The following is a 22,740-nucleotide window of genomic DNA, read 5'->3' as shown; positions in this document are numbered from 1 at the left end:
TTATATGGAACAAAAAGCAAAGAAACAACACGCCTTATTATAGGATACGAATTATTTTATGTTTACTTGTGTTTCATTTGTACGTGCCTTCGAAACATACCCCTACATTTAGGGCCCGTTATCTTTCTGTACTTTCTGTTTGTTTGTTTGTTCATTTGTTGGTTTTGTATTTATCGATTTAAATTGGTCACCTGAATTGGAAATAAGAGGCAGCTTGATTGGACCTCCTTACCCCATCTTTGCCCAATCACAGGCCGTCATTGTTAATGAATTGTCGGTCATGATGAGCGCTCACTCTGCAGGTGCTCCAGACTCTGGATCTGCTCTTTCCGTGCAGCCTGAGCAGAGCTGTTATCGATCTTTGTCCTCTTTATTCTGCTGGTGGATTGATAACACGATGGCGCCGCTTTCCATCCAGTCAGGAATTAAATACGCAAAAACTCTGCTGCCGGAGACTCTGGTGAGGTGAGTGAAACAAAAGGCCGGTTACTTCTTGGTTTCATATCCGTGCGAAGCTCAACTGTAGCGTCTCTGCTTCAGTCTAATCCTCAAGAATGTCTCTATTGAAGCTTTTCTTAAATCTGAAATGTTGACTAGAGTCGTGCGTAAATTTACGCAATCTGTCCGGCTGTGCGTAAAAGTGTATTAGTGTGACTTTGCCAGGGAAGCTGCGCATGTCCAGAGCAGCATGTCGAAGTATTTAGACAGGTCAATAAAAAGCTGCTTTCAACATCTGAAGTCAAACATAATAATAATACATAATTAATGTCAGCGAATATATTTAAGCATCAAAATGAGCATAAAAGCAGAAACCAGGCAGTCAGTCCTGGAAGAATAACTGTCTACATGTTTAGAGGAGCTTTAAAGCTCAGTGTCATATCATATGTGTTATTGTTGGATAACTGATGCATTGATGTGAGCTCAGTTTAAGATCCGTTCAAGGTGGAGATATCAGAGTTTCTGTTTCTCTGCAGAGTAACTTGGTTTACTTTTGATGCTCTCAATCGCTTTAGCCTGTCAGGGATGGATATTAGCCTGTCTTGCTAAATCTTTATACGCAGTCTGACCCTGACTCGAGTGCTCATTCATTAATGTTGCAAATGATCATTTTAAACTCTAGCTGTCAGCCTAAATGTAGAGCAGCTTTAAGTCAAGGTAAGTAAAATAACATTTCTTAAAGATGCATATTTGATTTTCATTCACCCCCAGGCGACAAAAAAGTATAAACACACGTGTTACTGTGCATCCAGCGACCTAATAGTGATAGTTGTGCACATACTGATACCAGTTCAGTATCAGCCTCTGATACAGCCTAAAGTACAATATCCGTATCAGGCAGTACGCTGGTCAGTGCACTGAAGTGACACTGTAACCACTGAGCTCCAAAACTCAGCTTCAGGCTTCAGCTAAATGTCTGTGTGATGATAAAAACATCTCTTTGGTGCAGCTACAGAGACTAATGTTTGTCGGATTGGGAAGGAAAAAATGGTCTCGACACACCTCTAAGCCTAACAAGACTCTGAGTGGCTCATCTTTAATAACCCGGCAGGTCTGTATCAACGGCCCACACCACTATCTCCCGGCACATCCTGCCCTCGGCTCCGTCTCGCTCTTTTGAGGTCTGCACCCACGGCGGGAGGCGGCAGCACGTTTTGGAGGCGTCGTCTGTGGACCAGCTGCTGCAGCAGGTGGAGATAAACATGTCAAGATTCTGACGTACCCTGTCCTTGGATAATGGAGCCATTCAGTGACTTTGTTTCTTGTGTGTCTCAGGCTGTGAGGGTGTTCATGCTAACCTGCCACTTCCTGACTCTGGTCCTGGAGGAGGACGGGACGGAGGTGGACTCAGAGGAGTTCTTCCAGTCTCTGCCCAGCAACACGCGGCTGATGGTGCTGGAGAAAGGAGAGACGTGGACGCAGAACAAGGTGAGGGAATCTTAGTTTACAGGCTGCACATTAAAACACAGGATCCAGGAAGCTGTTAACTATTAGCAAAATGTATGCTAGCCACAGGACAACATCAGATAGTTCTTTGTGGACACATTTTTCTATGGAAAGGAATTACAAAAGAAAATAACATAGATCTGAATAACATTAAACAACATCAGTTTTGTCACTCAAAAAGCAGCATTATTGCTCATAATTTAAGCCTTTTCAGCAGAAAACAAACTACCTGTTATGATCATGTTAGGAAATGACTCTTCACGTGTTCTTGGTTAATTCTCCAGCTCTCCCACAAGATGGCAGCACCCGCAAACCCTTGTGGAGGAAATGTTTCCTGTCAATGTTTGGGGTGTGACCCAGGATGAATAAAAATCACTCCTTTGGAGTATTTCTAATGAAATATACTCATCCCTGGGTGCAGTTCAGCGTGACCTCTGACCTTTGCTGAAAGGAGGCTGGTCCAGATATCTGTCCGATCTCCTCCAGCCTTGATTTGTTGTATGTTTCAGATCCTCCCGAGCTCCCGTGAGCCAAAGAGGAATGGGATTGCTAAACTGACCTTTGACCTCTACAAGCTGCACCCTAAAGACTTCCTGTGCTGCCTTGCCATCAAGGCCTCTCTGTGTCAGATGTACTCCCTGTGCTTGGACATCAGGTGCACCAGGATTAAACACATCCTTAAGTAAGTTGACCTCTGCTGACCTCTGCTGGTGACAGGCTGTAATAGCTGCAACATAATCCTTGGGACCCAGAAACAGACGCGACATCGCTCTCTTCAAAGCCACCAGACTCCACTGACAAAAGCAGTAATTTTACCTCACAGAACACAGGAGTGGCTGGTCCACTGCTAGTTGCTATGTCTGTGTGGCAGAGTATAACACAAACAAACCAACTGAGGCAGCAGCAGAGCAGCAGCTCCTGTGTCCTGTGAGGTAAAATCAGTGTTTTTCTGAATGGAGTCTGGTGTGTGTGCAGAGAGCGATGTAACGTCTGTGTGTGGTTAAAACAATCATCTTCCTCTGTAACAAAAAGGTCTATCTCTGTAGGGATCCTTTCTGTCATGTTGTCACACACTTAGAAGAACAATCTGAGCCTGTCAGTGGAAACAACAAGAACTTTTAGTGGACGACCTTCTTATTTCTTCTCCCATCTTCTTCTTTACCGTCAGCTAAAGAGCCAGCTATAAGACGAGGAAGACTTTTTTGACTTTTCAATATGCAAATAAAATCTGCCTTTTCTCATTTTCCTTCTTATCACTCATACTCTGCAGATTTATATATATAACAGACTTTTGTCTCTCACTCTGACATAATCGCTGTGTTTGTGACTTGTTTGTGTCTCTTCCTGTCAGGTCGCTGCTGCGCTGCCTCACCTGTGTGAGCAGACTGGCCGGCCAGCTGCTGCTCTTCACGTCCTCATCGTTACTGCAGCTCACAGCAGAGGACGACTGCTAGAGGAGTGTGTGAGTGTGTGTGTGTGTGTGTTAGATTCTCAAGCTTTTACATGTGGTCTTCTTTCACAAGCTTTTATCTCGTATGTGTGATCCTCTCTGATGAACGCTGAGCATTTTAATTTTAAATGTTTGTTTGTGTTTAGCGGTCAAGATGGGAGGAAAGTGTTTCTCTTGTGACAGCATGTTTTACTTTGGATTTGTTAACTGAAAAGAAATGTAAAATCAAATAAAGATACGTTTTCTAAATGTGTTTCTGTCTGTCACCCAGGACATCTGTGTGACGTATGAGTCGGTGGTGATGAAAGCCTGCAGAATTACACACTGTGTCTGTGGAAACCTCACAGATCACAAGCTTTAAACCGTAGATGACAAACGTCAGACATTCACTTTGCCATCGAGTTAATCAGTTTTACCAGTGACTGGATTAAAAGAGTCTAACGTTAGACGAAGATGATGTTCATGTGTTTGATAGAAACTATTTTTATTCAGTGTAGACGTTATTCTGTCTGAAGAATCGTTCCCTTTCAATTTCATGTGGACTCGTTTGTTCTTCACCACCTCCTCCTTCTCTTCCTCGTCACCTTCCTCACCAACTTCTTATTATCAACCTCCTTTTTCTTCTCAACCACCTCTTTCTTGTTTACATCCTTCTTCTTTCCCACCTCCATCTGCTTCTTCACCTCCTCCTTCTTCACCACCTTGTCCTTCTTCACTTCCTCCTCCTTCTTCACCACCTCTTCACTTCCTCCTCCTTCTTCACCACCTTGTCCGTCTTCTTCACTAACTCCTTCTTAGCCACGTTCTTCTTCTTCTTCTCTACATCCTTCTTTGCCACCTCCTTCTTCGCTATCTCGCCTTCTTTTTACTCACCATTCAAGACGGGAGATTTTCATTGCTTAAAGCTTTAACTTGATTAAGGAAAGCGCGACACCAGCTTCTCCGTGCCTTATGAGACGATAGAGCTCCATCTTCAGGGAGCTGATCGAGCGTGTCTCAGAGAGATTCGCTGCATGTGCTGGTGCTCAAAGGTTTCGCTTAACGATGAATTCACAATGTCTGCATCGCTTCCGTGCAGGTCACACAGCTGTTCAGATTTCATGAGTCTGCCAGGTCACATTGCATGCAAACGGAGGACGTGAGATCTTCAGCCTGAATGAGAGTGTGTGTAGATGTTCTCTGGGAAGTGTAGTCCAAACACAAACCTGCAGGTACCACTTACCGCCAGAGGTGTCACCAGAAAGGACTAAATGGGGAAGACTGTATCTTTACACAGATACACAACCCCTATACAACCGTCTAATTAAACCTGCTGATTCTTCAAAGGTTGAAAAGAGCGAAATTCCGACTGTTTGCCTGTTGAACCCTGCAGACTCCAGTGTTCTCCTCTGCAGACTGGTTTCGGGGTCAGGAGGATTTAACGACATCAGGAGCTCCCACAGCTTGTTCCCTGCAGGACGAAGCAGAGGTCAGTGTTGTGCACGCAGTGAGCACAGCAGGCTGGCGGTGTCGGAGATGAATTCCTGCTTTATAGTTGTGTGTAAGCGGACCCTGCAGCAGCTGAGCCAGGCTTCATCATCAATCTGTGGGAACGTCAGACACATGTTCTCTGCAGGGTGTTTCTGTTTCCCTGTGCACACTGAACAATCAGTGACATCTTTATTTATGTGACATTAAAACAATCTGTTAGAAGACAAATCTTTCTGATCATTATATATTATTATATATAATACTAGTAGAGTTTAGTGAAGCAGTTAATATTGCAGCTGCAGCAGTAGAAGTACCTCTATTTCTTTATTTTGGCTGCGTGCGGTTTATGTGACAGTGTAACATCAGGTCACAGCTCATTACAGCTTCTTAAAGTCTCTCAAGCAAAGTAACTACAGGTGTTAAGAAGCGGCGCTCATGTCCTCAACTTCCTCCAATTATACAGAAATACAACCGATTGAGTTTCAATTAGTAGCAGTATTTTAGGAGTCTTTTATGCTGAGTGGGACAGACTGGACCCGTGGCTGGCCCCTCAGGGTGTGGTCACGAGGACGCGCGTGATGAAGCCGTCCGCGCGCTCCCGTTAAGCAGATACACACCGGCACCCAGCAGCGGAGCACCGACAAACCAAACGAGCAGCACCGGAGAGAGAAACACCGACAGAGAGCGGAAAGATGAGGGAAATCGTTCACATCCAGGCCGGACAGTGCGGGAACCAGATCGGGACCAAGGTACGGACCGGGATTTGTTTAATGATTCCGCTTTTTAGGAAAAGTTTAACAATCACTGTTAGTTTTCCCTTCGGTGAGTTAACAGTTCGTCTTATTGTATGATATTCCTCATGATAAAACTCCAGTATTTTACTGTACTGAAACTTCCCCGTAACACTCCTCTGCTGTACCACACTGTAATTATCATCCAAACCTGCAAAACTTTATTCTAAATACAGTTTGAGTGTTTTTTATTTGAACCTCCTTACGCATCCTGTCAGTTATTTTATGTTTATTAAAGGGGAATTCTATTCATATATATATATATAGATATCTATATATCTATATATATATATCTATATATATATCTATATATATATATATCTATATATATATATCTATATATATATATCTATATATATATATATATATATCTGCTGCCTTGATCGGTTAGTTATTTTTTTAGTTTTTTGTGACACAAATATTGTTTTGGATTCTGAACAAGCAGTTTAAAACACCAAAGTCAAACACATACACAAATTAAAGCGGTAGAACAGCAACGACGAACATTGTCGTCGTCATGGATTTAACTGTTTCTGATGAACTAAAAAGTAAATAAATATAATGTTTATTTAAAAGTTTGAATGAATGAGTCTGTTGAGCATCGCTGCCCTTTGTCCTGTAATAAACTCATCACAGTGGTGTGGAGCAGTGAAGTGAACCCAGAGCCACTGTGAGACTATTCAAGGAATCTGGGTGCACACACACACACACGCACACGCACACACACACACACACACACACACACAGGCTCTGACTAATCACACGACTATTTCAGTGTGAGTTTTCATGGCTGGAAGTCAAAGGAGTGAACGCAGTGACACATTTGAAATAAGAGAATTAACAGGAGCTAAATGAACAGTAAGTACATCACACAATGTAACCTCAAAGGCTGCTGGGTAATGAACCATTGTGACTGTGTGGAAAAAGTTTTACTCACATGTGACTCGGCTTTTAAGATTGAATCAGTGGCCTCCTGATAAACTTCTAAACGAACGTTTTTCTTTCCTAAACTACCAAACGCATCAGGATGTTTGAGGGAAATGTTTCTGGAATGAGACGTCTCAAATGTTCCAAAATGATCCTCAGGCAACTCTTACTTCCCTTATTAGTCTGAGGCCCTGGTTTTTAAACATCTATGTAAAGAGTAAGTTCACACAAATGTTTCTTAGATGTGTCTAAAGTCCATTAAAGGATCTTTAGCAGGAGTTAATCTGCCATATTTCACGTTATAACAACATCAGCTACCAACACTCAGCTAACACTAGCATCCAACCAATGTTAGCTGACACCACAGTTAGACCATGCTACACAGTACGAGAGGAAAGGCTTTCTTGATTACTGAACTGTAGGCTACGAATTTAAGCTTTTCCTATTATTTACTTTTATGGTTAGCTAATTTGATAGCAACACTGCAGTAGCTAATGTTGGCTAGGAATTATGCCTTTCCTATTGTATCATGCAAACAGTCAGGTTAGCTAGGGAGTGGTTTAGGCTAGCGTTAGCTGATGTCTTACTGTAACTTATGAATTCATCAAATTGTTGTTTAACTCAAAATAAGGAAAAATTAGAGTGTAATGCTGATGATCTATGGTGAATGTAATGAATGCTAACCCACATGCTGCAATGTTAGAAGGTCATGACCAACTGTTCCAGCCGTCCAGCATGTGGGAAGTCAGCTGGTTGAGAGACAGATAAGGGCTGCTTGGAGAGGTGGTTGGGTGGGATGGAGCGGTCGAACAGAGCAGGACTTTGAGACCAGGGTCAGAGTCCTGTGAGAAGTCAGCACTGAGTCTTATTTTATCCCACACCGTGATGTGTTTCTAAAAAATACCAAGTAGTTTATTCCCCTTAAACTTAACCAGACGGGCCGTTTTCAATGAGCTCTGTTAGAATGGACCGTATTCACACGGAGGCCATTTTCCTCTGACATAACTCTCAGCGTCGGAAGCTAAAACGCTGTTACATGTCGTATTGTTTTGTTGCGTCTTCTAGGGAATCTGAGAAATCACATCATTTTACAACTTCCAGGTTGATTATCAGTTGAAAAGACAATGGATAAAAATCCTGCACTTCAGCTTTAAACAATATATTTAAACTCATTAGCTCAACAGCTTACATCTAGTAACCTTTACAAATTCCCAGTCAGTCAGTGAACGCACCATGCAGGCAGGAACTCTCTGAATCACCAGGTCCAACACTAGCTGACTCTTTTTCTTTATTTCTCGCTCAGTTCTGGGAGGTGATCAGCGACGAGCACGGCATCGACCCGGCGGGGAGCTATGTGGGCGACTCATCTCTGCAGCTGGACAGAGTCAACGTCTACTACAACGAGGCATCCTGTACGTATACTCCAACAGTAAACGTGTGTGTGTGTGTGTGTGTGTGAGGGCCACTCTGAGTCATACACTTCCTCTACATGACTGGTGATGGTTCGAGTTTCCACTGGATTGTAAATCCCATTTCACCCAGAAGTTTGTTTTCTTCAGTACTACAGAGCCCTCTTTGTTGCTGGGTTAATGGGGTTTAATTGCTGCGATGCCAAATATATTTTTTACCTCATTAACTTACTTTTTTTATGTTGCTGCTTCATGTTTTCAATCTTATTTGCTGTTAAACATTTATTTATGCCTCTGCGATGGCTCCGGGGGGGTGGTTTGTCACATTCTTGTTCACCAAATATCTCAGGTACGAGTCACTGCCACGATGACCTGTCAGTCAGGATAAAGGCAAACAATGCAAATTCAGCTGCTCGACAAAATGTGGCCACTTCTGGCTCCAAAAGTTAAACAAGATGGCGACGATCAAAATACCAAACCTGATCTTTAGGAAGGCAGTCCACAAACACATGGTGACTTCAGGGTGGCTACATACACATCCTGAATGCATATGATGTTGACAGGTAAAAAAGAGGTGGGATGAGGGTCACAGGTTATTGAGGGTGGCTGATCAGGAAGTCCAATCCTAGTTTGTACTAAAGAACTTTACAAACACCTGATACTTGTAAAGACCATCTCATTTATAAAAATGAATCTAACGCCTCTTCTCTGTTTGTGCAGCACATAAATATGTCCCCCGGGCTGTGTTGGTCGACCTGGAACCAGGAACCATGGACAGCGTGCGCTCAGGAGCCTTCGGGCAGCTCTTCAGACCGGACAACTTCATCTTTGGTAACAATCTCCTGCTTTTACTGAGGGGTTTATTATGACTCTGATGAGCCTTGTGTGCAGGTTAACAGGGTTGTTAGTGTGACTTTGAAAACAGACCTCCAGTGTGCAGCCGCTGCGTTCACGTGATCCTGTTTAAAAGGATCTAGAATTAAATCTATAGTAGCAGGAGACTTCGGTCTTTGTGCAGCTGAAAGCTCAGACTTCAGTCCGTCATGTCGTAATGTTGATCGTTCGTTGATGATGTCATTGCCTCATGCAACATGTGGTATAAAACATGGTTGAAACGCAAGTGGCAGGGGACAGGTGCAATGTGACAGCGGCATGTTCCTGTTTAAGTTGATCTGAAATCAAAACCATGAAAGCCAGAGCGGTCTTTTTAAAACTTGCAAAACCTTTAGGTTGTTCTGATTTTATATATGAAGTGTTTGATGATACTCCGAGAAATGAGATGACAATAATCACAAATACAGATGTGGGCGCTGTATTTCTATCGCAGGAAATACTGTCACTCTTCTCGTAGAAGTGAGAACATCTCAAATCACTTCTGGAGTGTGAGGAAATATTTCGTTCATGTTTATATATTCAGAATTGTTCTCGATCAATATGTTTTGTGTGTTTATTTTTTTGTTCATGACACAATTTCAATACTTTCATAGATAACAATGTTTCACTGACCCACATACAAATGTAGGCAGCAGCGGACTCTCTTCTATTGCAGACTTTAAAGCTGCTGTGAGGAGCTTTCGGTTTGTGTTGATGTTGGCGCCCCCTGTGGACAAAGCCGCACCTCTCATCTCTTTGCTGATTTAGTCCTGTAAATGCGTAATTGGTCTCTTCCTGCTTTCTTTAACAGTCACATGTGTCACTCACTTTATATTTCTGCCCTGGAAAACGTAAACAAAGGCAGCGTGCAGCTAATCGCTTCGTCTGACACTCACGCCCCCCGCCAGCGGTGTCAGGCCTAAAAATTAACTACATAAAAATAATCAGTCTTGTCGCTGATGGTCTGGTTTGCTCATATGGAGTAATAAATAATAATTTCATTCAGTTTCATAACCAGAGAAAACTCACAGGAGCTTTAAAGGGTTAAGAGTCGTGGGGAGGCAGAGGAGACAGAACTGGAGCAGCAAAGAAACTTTCCAGCATTAAATCTGTTCTGTAAACAGACTCCAGCATTTGTTTAATAAACTCACGTCTCTGTAGGAGAAGAAGCAGAGAGGTTGTAGATCTCTCCATCTGTCTTAAACACACACACACACACACACACACACGCACACACACACACACACGCACACACACACACACACACACACACACGCACACACACACACGCACACACACACACACACACACACACACACACACACGCACACACACACACGCACACACACACACACACGCACACACACACACACACACACACACACGCACACACACACACGCACACACACACACACACACACACACACACACACACGCACACACACACACGCACACACACACGCACACACACACACGAAATAAAGCCGGCAGCTCCTCCGTCCTGCTCTCCCCCGGCTGAGAAATGGGTCACCAGTCGAGTGTGTGCCTGCGCTCACATTCCCATCTGTTGTGGTGATCATTTTACATTTCACCGATGGGTTTCCTCTCTGCTGATTGGTTGTCTGCAGGTCAGACAGGTGCGGGGAACAACTGGGCCAAAGGTCACTACACGGAGGGGGCGGAGCTTGTGGACTCGGTGCTGGACATAGTGAGGAAGGAGTGCGAGCACTGCGACTGTCTCCAGGTGAGGAGGACGCTCAGCAGGTGGAGCTCATAGACTGTATGAAGTGTTTACAGCCTCCAGGTATGAAAAGGGTCTTTCTAATGTCCAGCAGGGGGCGACTCCACTGGTCTGATTCTATAGAAGTCTATGAGAAAATGCTCCTCCTCCTCTCCTGATGTATTCCCTCAGTAAACATGTTCCTAATGAGTTTATGGTCTCAGTCTCTAGTTTCAGGTCTTCTTCAACACAGCATGATGTTCATTTAGTCACTGATGCTCCCATTGAGAGTCACACAGACCAGGAAGAGGGGAGGGGTTAGGGCGGGGCTACCTGTGTACCTACTGCTGCCACATAAGTCAAAAAAAGGCCTTGTCCAGTGAAAAGTTTATGGCAGAGCTGCAGTTCCCTTTTCTTTGCTCGTGTCATTAGATTGTGATTTGCTTCCAATTTTGTTGCATACCAAATGTAGCACTCCCAGAGTACGTTTAAATCTCCGACTGCAGGGAAGTGCACCTATATCTCTCCTTCAGGTTGAGGAACGTAAAAACCTCTCTTGCGCAGAAAGTCGTATCGTTACAGTCAGACAAAAGTGGATGAGGATCTTTGACAACTCTGCTTATACCCTAAATAGCTGTGAACAAATCTAACCATCCATTAACACAAATTTCTTCTTCTTCCACATAACTGTTTGTAAAATAAACTTTTGGCTTGCAGGGTTTCCAGCTGACTCACTCTTTGGGAGGCGGCACCGGTTCGGGCATGGGCACCCTGCTAATCAGCAAGATCCGGGAGGAGTACCCAGATCGGATCATGAACACCTTCAGCGTCATGCCCTCACCTAAGGTATCAGAGAATACGTCGGGGTTTAACTCAACAGGGATGGGGGACTGGAGAATGAGAAGGTCAAATACTTCTTTTCTTCTAGATCTTTTTTGTCGTCCTTACATCTTTGATCCTTCCTTCGACCCTTTGCACTAAATCAATTTAGCTAGAGCCCAAATCTCGACACCTTCCACCAATCCAGTATATATACATTTATCTAAATAGTTTTCAGTTTCACCAGCTAACATATTTTTACTGTTATCCTGCGCTCAGTATAATCTGTCCTGTCTTGTCTCGTCAGACCTCAACACCTTTAAATATCTGATCACTTCTGATCCATCCAGGTGTCAGACACCGTGGTGGAGCCCTACAACGCCACCCTGTCGGTCCACCAGCTGGTTGAAAACACAGACGAGACCTATTGTATCGACAACGAGGCCCTTTACGACATCTGCTTCCGCACTCTTAAACTCACCACGCCCACCTACGGCGACCTCAACCACCTGGTGTCGGCCACCATGAGTGGCGTGACGACCTCACTTCGCTTCCCTGGACAGCTGAACGCAGATCTGCGCAAGCTGGCCGTCAACATGGTGCCTTTCCCCAGACTCCACTTCTTCATGCCGGGATTCGCTCCTCTGACGGCGCGGGGAAGCCAACAGTACCGAGCGCTCACTGTTCCTGAGCTCACCCAGCAGATGTTTGATGCCAGAAACATGATGGCGGCCTGCGACCCTCGTCACGGACGATACCTTACTGTTGCCACAGTCTTCCGCGGCCCAATGTCCATGAAAGAGGTGGACGAGCAGATGCTGAACGTCCAGAACAAGAACAGCAGCTACTTCGTGGAGTGGATCCCCAACAATGTCAAGGTGGCCGTCTGTGACATCGCTCCCCGCGGGCTCAAGATGGCCGCCACCTTCATCGGCAACAGCACGGCAATCCAGGAGCTGTTCAAGCGGATCTCAGAGCAGTTCTCGGCGATGTTCCGCAGAAAGGCTTTCCTGCACTGGTTCACGGGCGAAGGCATGGACGAGATGGAGTTCACGGAGGCGGAGAGCAACATGAACGACCTGGTGTCCGAGTACCAGCAGTACCAGGAGGCCACCGCCAATGACGGCGATGAGAACTTTGACGATGAGGACGACGAGATCGTTGAGTAATGGGAACGAACAAGACCGGTAAAACCATAGAGTGATCTTTCAGTAGTTAGTTTATAGGACAAGGAGTCAGGCGAACTAGTCCGTTTGAACTCAGATCATTTAACTTTTTGCATAAAATATCAAACATTTGCCACAGCTTCAAAGATTACATCAGTGACTGTGCTTTTTGAGCCTCATGGACACAGATTCAATTCTTTAAAAGGTTGGACAGGCTCGACATCGAACAGAATAAGTGAAAAAGTCTTCAGCAAAATAATCCAAAGAGAAAATAGTAGTTTTTTGAAATCTAAAGATTTTTTTTTTATTCCAAAACACGACAGAAAAACGATGTGTTTCAGAGCCCGACTGATATGGGATTCATAAGGCCGATACCAATGTGGATTGTAGAAGTGAAAACACACGGATAAACGATACCACGTGACCGATAGAGAGTTAAGTTTCTCTCACCGATGTTACTCAGAAGGCTACTAACATAAACAACTTTATACAAGAGTGGACCAGCACCTGCTCAGCTGTGATGCTCTGTACATGTGCTGCAGACAGTAAAGAATGCTTAGATGTTCTGATAGTTTTCATACCAGCACATATCAGATCAATGTGCTGATATATCGTGACAGGCCTGTATCGACCCTCACTATCAGGGTACTGATATATCTGTCAGGCTCTGTTTCCCATGTTCCTTGTTTGTCTATTTGGTAACTACGTGACTCAAAGGTTAGGACAGGCTTCTTAACAATAAACAATATCACCACAGTTTGCATATATTTTTATTTTAGAAGGTACTTTTTTTTTAAATTCAGGGTTTCTAATTTGAACTGAAACTCTGGTTAATTATCTGTGTCCTCACATGTAGATTTTTGTGCCTAAAGCGACTATTGATCATTTCAGTTTGAGGTAGATAATAATGACTAATATTTTATTTTACTGCAGTGAATATGTGCAGAAGATTTCCTACATGCACTGACACAAAAGGTGCCTAAACTCTAAGGTCGGCATATTTGAAGTTTATTTTGTATTTTCTATACAAGAGACACGTTTTCGTATTCTACAAAAACTCGATCAACACTTTTTGTACTCCGAGTGTGTTGTTTTCAAACTGTGATTTTTGTACATGTGAACACGACTTAAGTGATGAGAGGATCAAATAAAAGCTGCTTCCTTCAAGGCCGAAGAGTGTTACAGGTCTGATCTGTCCCCGCTGCTGTATATTCCAGTTATACATAAACACTTCACTTTCTGTTTAATTTTCCTGATGGTTAATTTTCTGTGTTTAACTGCACTGGCTGTCCAATAATCTGACACGGCCGTAGAGATGTAAATGTTGGTCCATCACTTTGGTCCAGACTGAAATACTTCAACAATATAACCTTGAAATGAATAACTGTCACAAGATGACCGAATGACTTTGGTGATCCTCCTCTTCTTTCCTCTCACAGCCACCAGACTCCATTAAAAGAAACAATAATTTAACTTCACAGATCGAGGGAGTTGCTGCTCTACCAGGTCTTTCATTTAGTGAGTTTTTTGTGTAATTGTGTGTTAAACAAATATTGTGTTCAATCCATCGTGCAACTTAAAACACCAAAGTCACACAATAACAAAAGGAACTCACAGCAGCAGAGCAGCAGCTCCTCCTGTGTTCTGAGAGCTTAAATCCCTGTTTTTCTGAATGGAGTCTGGTGTGTGTGCAGAGAGCGATGTAACGTCTGTGTGTGGTTAAAACAATCATCTTCCTCTGTAACAAAAAGGTCTATCTCTGTAGGGATCCTTTCTGTCATGTTGTCACACACTTAGAAGAACAATCTGAGCCTGTCAGTGGAATAAAATAAAAGTATTGACATAGAGCGACCTGAACAGGGGCGTGTCCAGAATTTGTGGACTGGGGTGGCCCAACTGGGGCACTGACTTATTCACAGGGGGGCATTAAGAAATGTGCACTTTTGTTTACCTTTTTTGTCTCACTGATCGTATCTACTTTAACTACTAACATTACGATATCAAACAGTTTTCTCATCAGAAATCATTTCACAGCAGAGTGGCAGCACATAAATCTTTGCTGCTGGGGGGGGCATGCCACCCCAGGTCCCCCCCTGGAAACGCCCCTGGACCTGAAGTCACCTCACAGCGCGGACAGAGCGGAGAGAGAGAATCTGCATGTTAACAACAGCCTGATAATCTCTCTGGCCCGGCGCTATGTGTGAGAGTTGATCTCCCAGCACTTCTGTTTGTGTTGTGGATTATACGTTTGGAGCATCAGCAGCAGGGCTGTCAAAGAAAAACCGCTTGGCTCATGTCTGCTGTCTGTGGGTGTGCTCTCCAGCGCGTGGCCCTTTGTCTCTCTGCCTCTGAAACACGGTCGCGTTATCGGTGCACAGCAGAAATGAAAGACTTTTATTTTGAAACATCAGCTGTGCATTTTGTCTGCTCTTCTCTCTCAGAGGGCTGTTTGACAGTTAAGACTGTTAAAGGTTAGAGTGAGGTTAGGGTGTGGGGCTGAGGAATGTGTAACCTCAGTGGTGGAACAAACGTGTGTGTGTGTGTGTGTGTGTGTGTGTGTGTGTGTGTGTGTGTGTGTGCAGCTGCTGCTGGTCAGCTGATACAGAAATAATTCTCTCCTGTCCGAGTCTTTTCTTTTCTTCTGGAAGCAGATGAAGGAAACCTTTCTGAGCCGTGTTTGTCTGAGTCTATTTGCAGGAGTTTTCTCTGGCTCTCAGACCAGCTGACCTTCCATTCAGTTTTATGCTTTTAATCAGCAAATCATAGAGCAGGAAGACGACTTCAGGCCAATCAAGTGAAGGCAGAGGCGGGTCATCATCTGGGAGGAAAAATGAATTGGACCGTTAATGTTTCCTGGTTTTTGAGAAGTTAAAACGTTGTTAGAAAGAAAGAAAGCTGCAGTGTTTACTCAGGATCACTGTAAAGTTTAATATTCATACAACCATTTTTAAATACCTTTAATGTGTGTGTGAGGAACTTGAGCCACACTGACGCATCAGGCTGCATCATGGACGAGTCTGCGAGACTTAAATTCTTCCTTCACTAAAACGATGCATCAGATCTGAAGAGACGATTTCACATGAGATATTAATGTTTTCTAGATCAGGTCATGTTAATAAAAACTTCCTCCTCATTTTGGAAAGAAAGGCCAGCACTGATCTTTAATCGGTGGCCGTAGAGCGGCCATTTTTGTTTGTCCTCTTTAGTGTGAACGCAGGGAGGTGTTCGAAACTGTTAGAGATGATTAAAAGAACAAAGACATTCAGATCCACTTATTTATCTCACATTGGCAGTAAACCTTCGCCGAGTCTCCTCTCACTGCAGAACAAGGGCTCACTACGCCCTCTAGTGGCCACGACTCAGAACTGCATGAACACGTGGGAGCCTCGCACATTGTCACAGTTTTACTTTGCTTTGGCACATTTCTCCAAACATTTGATGATTTTTCCCAAAACACAGAAGCAACTCTGCAAACCTGCACTTTCTCACCTGATCTGGCTCAATGTGAAAACAGAAGCAGCATTTCTCGTTATTTTACCATTTAAGAGATATTTTTATTCATCGCTGAGGGGAAATTCAGTGTTTTCACTTCATCAGAAACATGCTACACACACGCACTAACAGGAACCAGCTGACATGCGTTAATGGAGAGGTGTCTTCACGTGGACATGCGCCCCGAGCAGTGGGGGATTCGGTGCCTTGTTCAAGGACACCTCGACGGAGCCCAGGAAAGGAACTGGAACCTCTCCAGCTGCCAGCCCCAATTCCACGCTTGGGCCGTGGCGGGCCGCCTTGAACCGGCCAGCCCCCAGTTCCCAAGCCAAGTCCCTACAGACTGAGCTCCGTCGGTGCTCGTGTTAAGCACATGCAGCCAAATGTCTCGGCACACTTCTGACAGTCTGAACAAGTATTGCTTCTACGTCTTTGTAAGCAAAATAAATCCTCTTCTGTTGAGCGGCTGTTATGTTAGAGTCTCTCACATTGTCACTCCTCACATGTAGAATAGTCAGTCTCATAGTTAAATCTCAGACAGTTACATTTCAGACGTGAGCCAAAGTGACTGAGATAACCTGTCGAGCTGTAAAACATCAGGAAGGAATTCAGTGTCATCAACTTCTCTGTGGTCACTCCTCTGTAGCTCCACCTTCTCGTCCAAATATGGTCACTTCTGGCTCCAAAAAAACAAGATGGCGACGGTCAAAACCTGAGGCGTCGAAATACCCGTCCTTTTCGCGTGTTACTAGACAATTTTCACTGTTACAGTCGACAGCTACTTTTTGTTTGCTTTAGGGTCGTTTTCTACGGAAGCCCTAAGCGGCCATGCACATTTTACTTCTTCTGTTTTCTCGTGATGAGGAGTCATTTCAGTTTATTCATCTCGTTATCTCGAGATGTCAAAGCTGGTTTTGTCGTGATAACGGGATCATTTTCTGTCGATGTAGAAACAGAACAACAGGCTGCTCACTGTGATGTCACAGAGCAGGACGTGCTGCCATCGCCCACTGATAAAGGAAGGTAAAGAACTATTTGGTTCTATTTGGTGATAAAAGGCAATCACAGGAGCACACCTCCCAGATATCCAGACAGTGCTGCATGTGTGACGTCCACGGTCGGCTCCGGTTGTAACTCTTGATTTTCCTGGCTGACGGTCGCTTTCCTTTTCAGACTGTTTGCTTCATCTGAGCGTCGAGTTTGTTTCTTCTTCTTTGGATTTTCACTTCTTGTTGAAGTTGTATCTGTAGTCATCCATCTTTTCTTTGTTTGTTCAGCCATAGTAGATTACTGTTTACGCGCAACACTTGCAGAGAGCGGAAAAGCAGCCGCTTAGCTCCGCCTACCCTCTCTGGCAGACCAACCACTGCTGGCTGATGGAAAACACGTCACTAACTGGGCGCCGCCACAGACACCCAGCCCATAATAATACTATATACTGCAGATGCAAAGGGTTTCATCAGTGGGCCATCGGCTCAGTCATTGTGTTACCTCATTCAGAGAGAGAGAGAGACTTACAGACATTCATTTACATGAAGATCCTCCAGATTTTAGTTTTGAGGGGATACGAGTTATGATCATGACGTCATGGTGTTGCAGCGCTGTTATCTCAAGAAAACAAAGTAAATAAAATGAATGGATGCATGTCCGCTTAGGGCTTCCGTAGTTTTCGACACTTTTGTTGATGTGTCCTCTGATGCTACAAAACGCATCACTATCCATCATCTCTCCTCCTCCTCTCACATTCTCTTCTTTTTGTCCTCTGATCCTTCTCTCCAAGTGTTTCTCCTTCTTCTCCCTCATCCTCCACTCTCTGCACCTCCTCTCATTGTTGTCATAGTAATTGTAATTGTGAAGGGCAGCCACTAGGAGGTGCTGCAACACAACTCTGAGTCTGCAGTCACTTAAACAGCCTGACTGAGCATCCTGCTTTATTTTATTCAGGCAAGTCGAGCATTCAGTCAGCATCTCAAGGGTGGCTGCTGGATGTGTGTGTGTGTGTGTGTGTGTGTGTGTGTGTGTGTGTGTGTGTGTGTGTGTGTGTGTGTGTGCGTGTCTGTAAATACATGCATGTATTCCAATGAATAATTCCTCGTCCGCACTGATTTGGAGCAGCAGGAAAACAAATCAGTTTCTCCTGTAAAACAAATTCACCTCAGACTGAACTTCAGAAACATGAAGGTGAAAATCGGAGACATTTGCTGAGACGGCAACTTTTCAGTCGGAGTTTCAGTCAATTAATGTTCCAGTGAGACGAGCCGCTGCCCCAAACGAGCGACCTCACATAATTGGCTGCGGCTAACGAGGAGGCTGTGATAAGTGGCCGGCTGCGACACGGCGGCTCAGATGAGTGGATAATGTTAACACCGCTCTGTGATCAGGAGCCAAAGCGCTGCGGAGACGAGCTCGCTGTGCACCACATGCTTTAATTGGCAATTACAGGGACAGAAAGCTCTGCTGCGGGGGTTTGAATATTCAGAGAGGACGTCTGCTCGGGCCGCAGAAGCTCGTCGGTTTTAGAAAGTGGACTTTGATTCTGCTGCCGGATGCTTCTCTTACACAGACATGCTTCTCTGCTGTCACTAACTTCTGTCCGACAGACTCTCGCTCCCATAAACCCAAACATTTCCATCCTCTGTTTTCCAAGAAGAAGCAAACTTTGGTTTATAACCGCGGTGGTTTCTTTTGATAGAGACAAAGTGCGTTAAAGAGTCTCCTTCCTCAAACATCCGAACAGAAGACAAACACGGACGATAAGGCGCGATGCATGAGCAGGAAGAAGGTAAAGACTTTGAAGCTAAGCTACGCTAGTCCTGGTCTGATCTTTGTTAGCTTGAATGAAGACCTGACCAGCTGACTCCATCGATTAGTCGTACATATCAAAGTGTTCAGCTCTCAGAGACCTCGAGACAGACCGACCATGCCGAGCTGGTTATGCTTTTCTGTCCTTTAAACCAAACTACGATCTGTTTCCTAAACCTGAGACACGTACAACATGAACCACGTCTCAATAATCGTAGCATGTCCAAATAAAATCATAAAATGCAGACTGTGTCTTTGGCACACTTATTTTGAAAGTCTAACCAGAAGTTGCATTTTTATTTTGGCCAATCGTGGAACCCGTCAGCTATCGTCTCATAACGATAAAGCCTCTGGGAGTAACGGTGAACATGTCGGGCGTGTCCGGTGTACCAGCGTTTAGTGCTAATCGACCTCCAGCCCAGACGTCCTCCTCCGTGCGCTGCATGTTTACAGTCCAGTCAGCAGCTCGAGCAGCGGCCGTGTGTTCAGATCAAAGGTAAATTCTCCCTCCAGATGTGTCTGCTAAATAAACGCTGTCATCTCTCGGTTCGTCCCATCCCCCGGAGGAGCGCCCGTTCATCTGTCTGTGCTGAGTCTCAGTCTCACTGTAAACAGGAAGTTACACAGAGGCTGCACTCTGGCTTACTGCAGTGGGATGAAGCCCAAAAAAAGTCCCCACACCGACTGTCTTTCCTGCTTACGCCGCAGCCTGCTGATACGTGATTGGTCAATATTACTTGGACTACAAACGTACTACAAACACAAACCAGAACACTTCCTGTCCTAGAAATCCACATCCCTGCTTGATTTACATTTTAGCCAACATGAACTGACACTGACTGTATGAGAAGAGTTCGCACAGAGAACGTGTTTTCACTGACGAGGTGCAGCCATGAGCAGACACACAGACGGAGCTGGAGGGTCGTGCAGAAGGAGAAGCAAATAAAAATGTCTGCGTGTGAACTCTTTCTGCTGGTTAGCAACACAAACTGATGGAACCACACCGAGTCGTCGTTTCTGCAGATCACGCATGCAGCCTCTGAGCTCATCTGTGTTTGCAGGAGCTGCATGAAAGAAAGTGACTCCTCTGAAGAGTGCAGACATCATGTGGAATATTAAGGCTGGAATTATGAAGCTTTTTCAATCCATCTTCAAACAGGAAGTTCAACAATGTCATCATGTGACCCCTTACTCTAACCCTGAGCAGCTGCAGGGGTCAGATAGTTCAGTTAATGCAGATAAATACCAAACATATGCTGCCTCCTTGTTTGAACAAGGATCCTGTTTTTCCTTCTTTTATATCACAAGAAGGACAACTTTGGATAAATCTGTAATAAAGCTCCAGCCTGTGTGAGACTCTGAACGCAGAGGGCCTCTCTGTCAGCCGCTCCGTCCTCTGGATTAATGTTTGCAATCTTCACTCTGACTGCAGACGGCGGTGAGGGCAAAGAGAGAGACAGGACAAGAATACAGACACGGCCAGAGACCAGCTGCTGCAGGAAGCGGAATATCTGATGTGTGCAGAGGCAGATGTTTCCCTCGGGAGCTGGTGGAGACCAAAACTGGAGCTTAAAGAGAGAAAATGTTGATTCATTAGACAGACAGCAAACAGCCTGAATGACAGGAGCATATATTACACATGATTTTAGCCCTTAATGGTCCCCATGGACTAACCTTAGAAGTAGGTTATGTTTCCGGCAGACTTGTTGCTCGACAGTTCAGGCTGTCACGGCTGCGTCGGATGAAAGTACGTCTGCTAGAAGTTCTTGTTTTGCGCATCGACAGGCTCACACTGTTGTTCTACGTGCCTGACAAACACGTCGATCTCTTTAGTGATCGTTTCCACGTTTTGAAAGAGTGCTATGCTTTCTTCTGAACCAGTAATGGTTGTCACATCGCTATCTTCAAACGCACCAGACTCCGTTGACAAAAATTCTACCTGGCCGAACACGGGAGTTGCTCGTCTACCGCTGCCTCGATCTGTTGGTTCGTCTTGCTGTGTGTTACACAAATACTCTGTTTGTTTGTGTTTTTGTGTGACTTTGGAGTTTTAAACTTTTAGTCCGGAGACAACAAACTGCTCGAGGCAGCAGGACAGTTTCGGAAGGCTCATTTTGAGTGAATTGTCAAGGAGGTTTTGTTAGCTTTGTGATGAAACTGTCAACTTCCGTTCTTAAGCTGTTATTCTGCCCTCTAGTGGCCACAAAATACTATAACAGCTACATTACACACGCACACGCACACGCAGACACACACACACACACACACACGCACGCACACACACACACGCACGCACGCACGCACGCACACACACACACACACACACACACACACACACACACACGCACGCACGCACACACACACACACACACACACACACACACACACACACACACACACACACATGCCAGCATGTTAAAGGAACAAACATTTTCCACTCCTGAAAACATCAGCCTGCACTCTGAGCGGCCTCAGCGCTCGCTCGCTGCTCGTTCTCTGTTTGCAGAACTTTATTGGCAGTTTTACAAATCGGGCAATTACCAACAAGCCCTGAGCCTCTGGGCTGTTTTTATTGGAGGCCTCGCCGTATATGGCACAGGAGAGAGGGGTGAGGGTGGGGGGAGAAAGAGAGAGAGAGAGAGGGATGAGGCACGGAAAGAAAGAAAGAAGAAAAGAAAGTGAGATGAATGAGGGGAGAGCTTTTAATTTGGCGAGGTCCTGTGAAGCTGCATGTGGGGACTGAACCATGGCAGAGATTTGCTGCTGTGGTAACGGGGTGAAGAGGGGGAGGAGGGGAGAGAGAGGGAGGGAGAGAGAGAGCGGGAGGGCAAGAGAGAGAGAGAGAGAGAGAGAGAGAGAGAGAGAGGGAGAGAGAGAGGGAGAGAGAGAGGGAGGTACAGTAGCATGTAAATATAAGAGAGGGATAAGGGGGGTCTCCAGTGTAAGAGGAGGGACGCTGAAGGAGCCGCCTCTGTTCTCTCCCTGAAGACACACATGCGCACACGCACACACACACACACACACACACACACACACACACACACACACACAGGAAAGGAAAGAGAAAGGAAAAAGCGAGCAGACTGAAGGGAGGAAGGAAGAGGGAAGGGGCTGAACTAACAAGCCTGAGCGCGACACACACATTCACACACATTCACACACACACACACTCTCTCTCTCTCTCTCTCTCTCTCTCTCTCTGCTTCAGTGTGCAGCGTCAGACCGGGAGAGAGCCAGTCAGCAGCAGCAGTGTGAGTAGAAACCAGAGCTGCAGAAACAGCCGACGCCTGCTGGAGCCGCCGGGCTGCCTGACAGTCCAGACTCAGGGCTCAGAGGACGTTAGCATCGGCCGTGACCCTCAGCGCTGACAGCTGGGATCATCTCCTGAAGGAGAGAGTCAGTTCACCTCCAGGAGCATCCTCACGCGCCGAGACGTGCTCCTCCAGCTGTCAGCGAGCGGGCACAGCTGAGTTATCTCTGGACTTCAGGAAATCTTCACTTCATTGAAGATTTCAATGTTTTTCCTGCTCGTGCAGAAAAGGACCCTCACACCGAGGGAACACTTCCACCTTTTTTTACACAACGAAGCAGAAGAGGTGTAGTCATTTCATTTAGCAGACAAACTACCCACAATGCTTTGAAAGATTTCAGATGATTTGGGGAAACATTTCTGAGGTAATGCTCCTCACTGAAGGAGCAGTCTAAAAGGAGTCTTTTATTTTGAAAATCTGGATTTTTAGGGAAACCTTCCAACATGTTTCTCTGAGTTGGCGATGCCCCTTGTTCTGGATGCCTGGTTATCTTTGTTAAAGTTAATTCTTTCTGACTGAATGACTCTGCTGGTCACCCGGACGTCTTTCATCACCTCAGAGGGAAA

The 22,740-nt window shown here is 45.1% G+C and overlaps 2 protein-coding genes across 8 annotated transcripts; both read left to right on the top strand.

The window, feature by feature from the left end:
• Positions 1-397: 397 nt before the first annotated feature.
• cidea (cell death inducing DFFA like effector a) lies at positions 398-3,398 on the top strand. Its single transcript, XM_069666851.1, has 5 exons — positions 398-465; positions 1,550-1,688; positions 1,774-1,926; positions 2,454-2,626; positions 3,296-3,398. Exons 1-5 carry the CDS (start codon positions 398-400, stop codon positions 3,396-3,398), a joined length of 636 nt encoding a protein of 211 aa, XP_069522952.1.
• Positions 3,399-5,556: 2,158 nt separating this feature from the next.
• Positions 5,557-13,709, top strand: tubb6 (tubulin, beta 6 class V). 7 transcript variants are annotated; one of them, XM_069667118.1, is made up of 7 exons: positions 5,557-5,613; positions 7,886-7,994; positions 8,712-8,822; positions 10,493-10,608; positions 11,302-11,430; positions 11,754-11,825; positions 12,327-13,709. In XM_069667118.1, the coding sequence occupies exons 1-7, from the start codon at positions 5,557-5,559 to the stop codon at positions 12,570-12,572; spliced, it is 840 nt and encodes a 279-aa protein (XP_069523219.1). In that variant the 3' UTR covers positions 12,573-13,709. The 7 variants fall into 7 exon arrangements, with proteins under 7 accessions (XP_069523219.1, XP_069523218.1, XP_069523220.1 ...); XM_069667117.1 differs by having other exon boundaries at positions 11,754-11,857; positions 12,332-13,709; XM_069667119.1 differs by lacking the exons at positions 11,302-11,430; positions 11,754-11,825 and adding an exon at position 10,679 and having other exon boundaries at positions 10,493-10,583; positions 12,207-13,709.
• The last annotated feature ends 9,031 nt before the right edge of the window (positions 13,710-22,740 follow it).

The sequence above is a fragment of the Semicossyphus pulcher genome, unplaced genomic scaffold (genome assembly GCF_022749685.1).
Source record: "Semicossyphus pulcher isolate SPU_LCO1_2020_fin unplaced genomic scaffold, fSemPul1.0.p SCAF_18, whole genome shotgun sequence".
Classification (NCBI taxonomy): Eukaryota; Metazoa; Chordata; class Actinopteri; order Labriformes; family Labridae; genus Semicossyphus; species Semicossyphus pulcher.
This window is presented reverse-complemented; position numbering and strand designations above follow the sequence as displayed.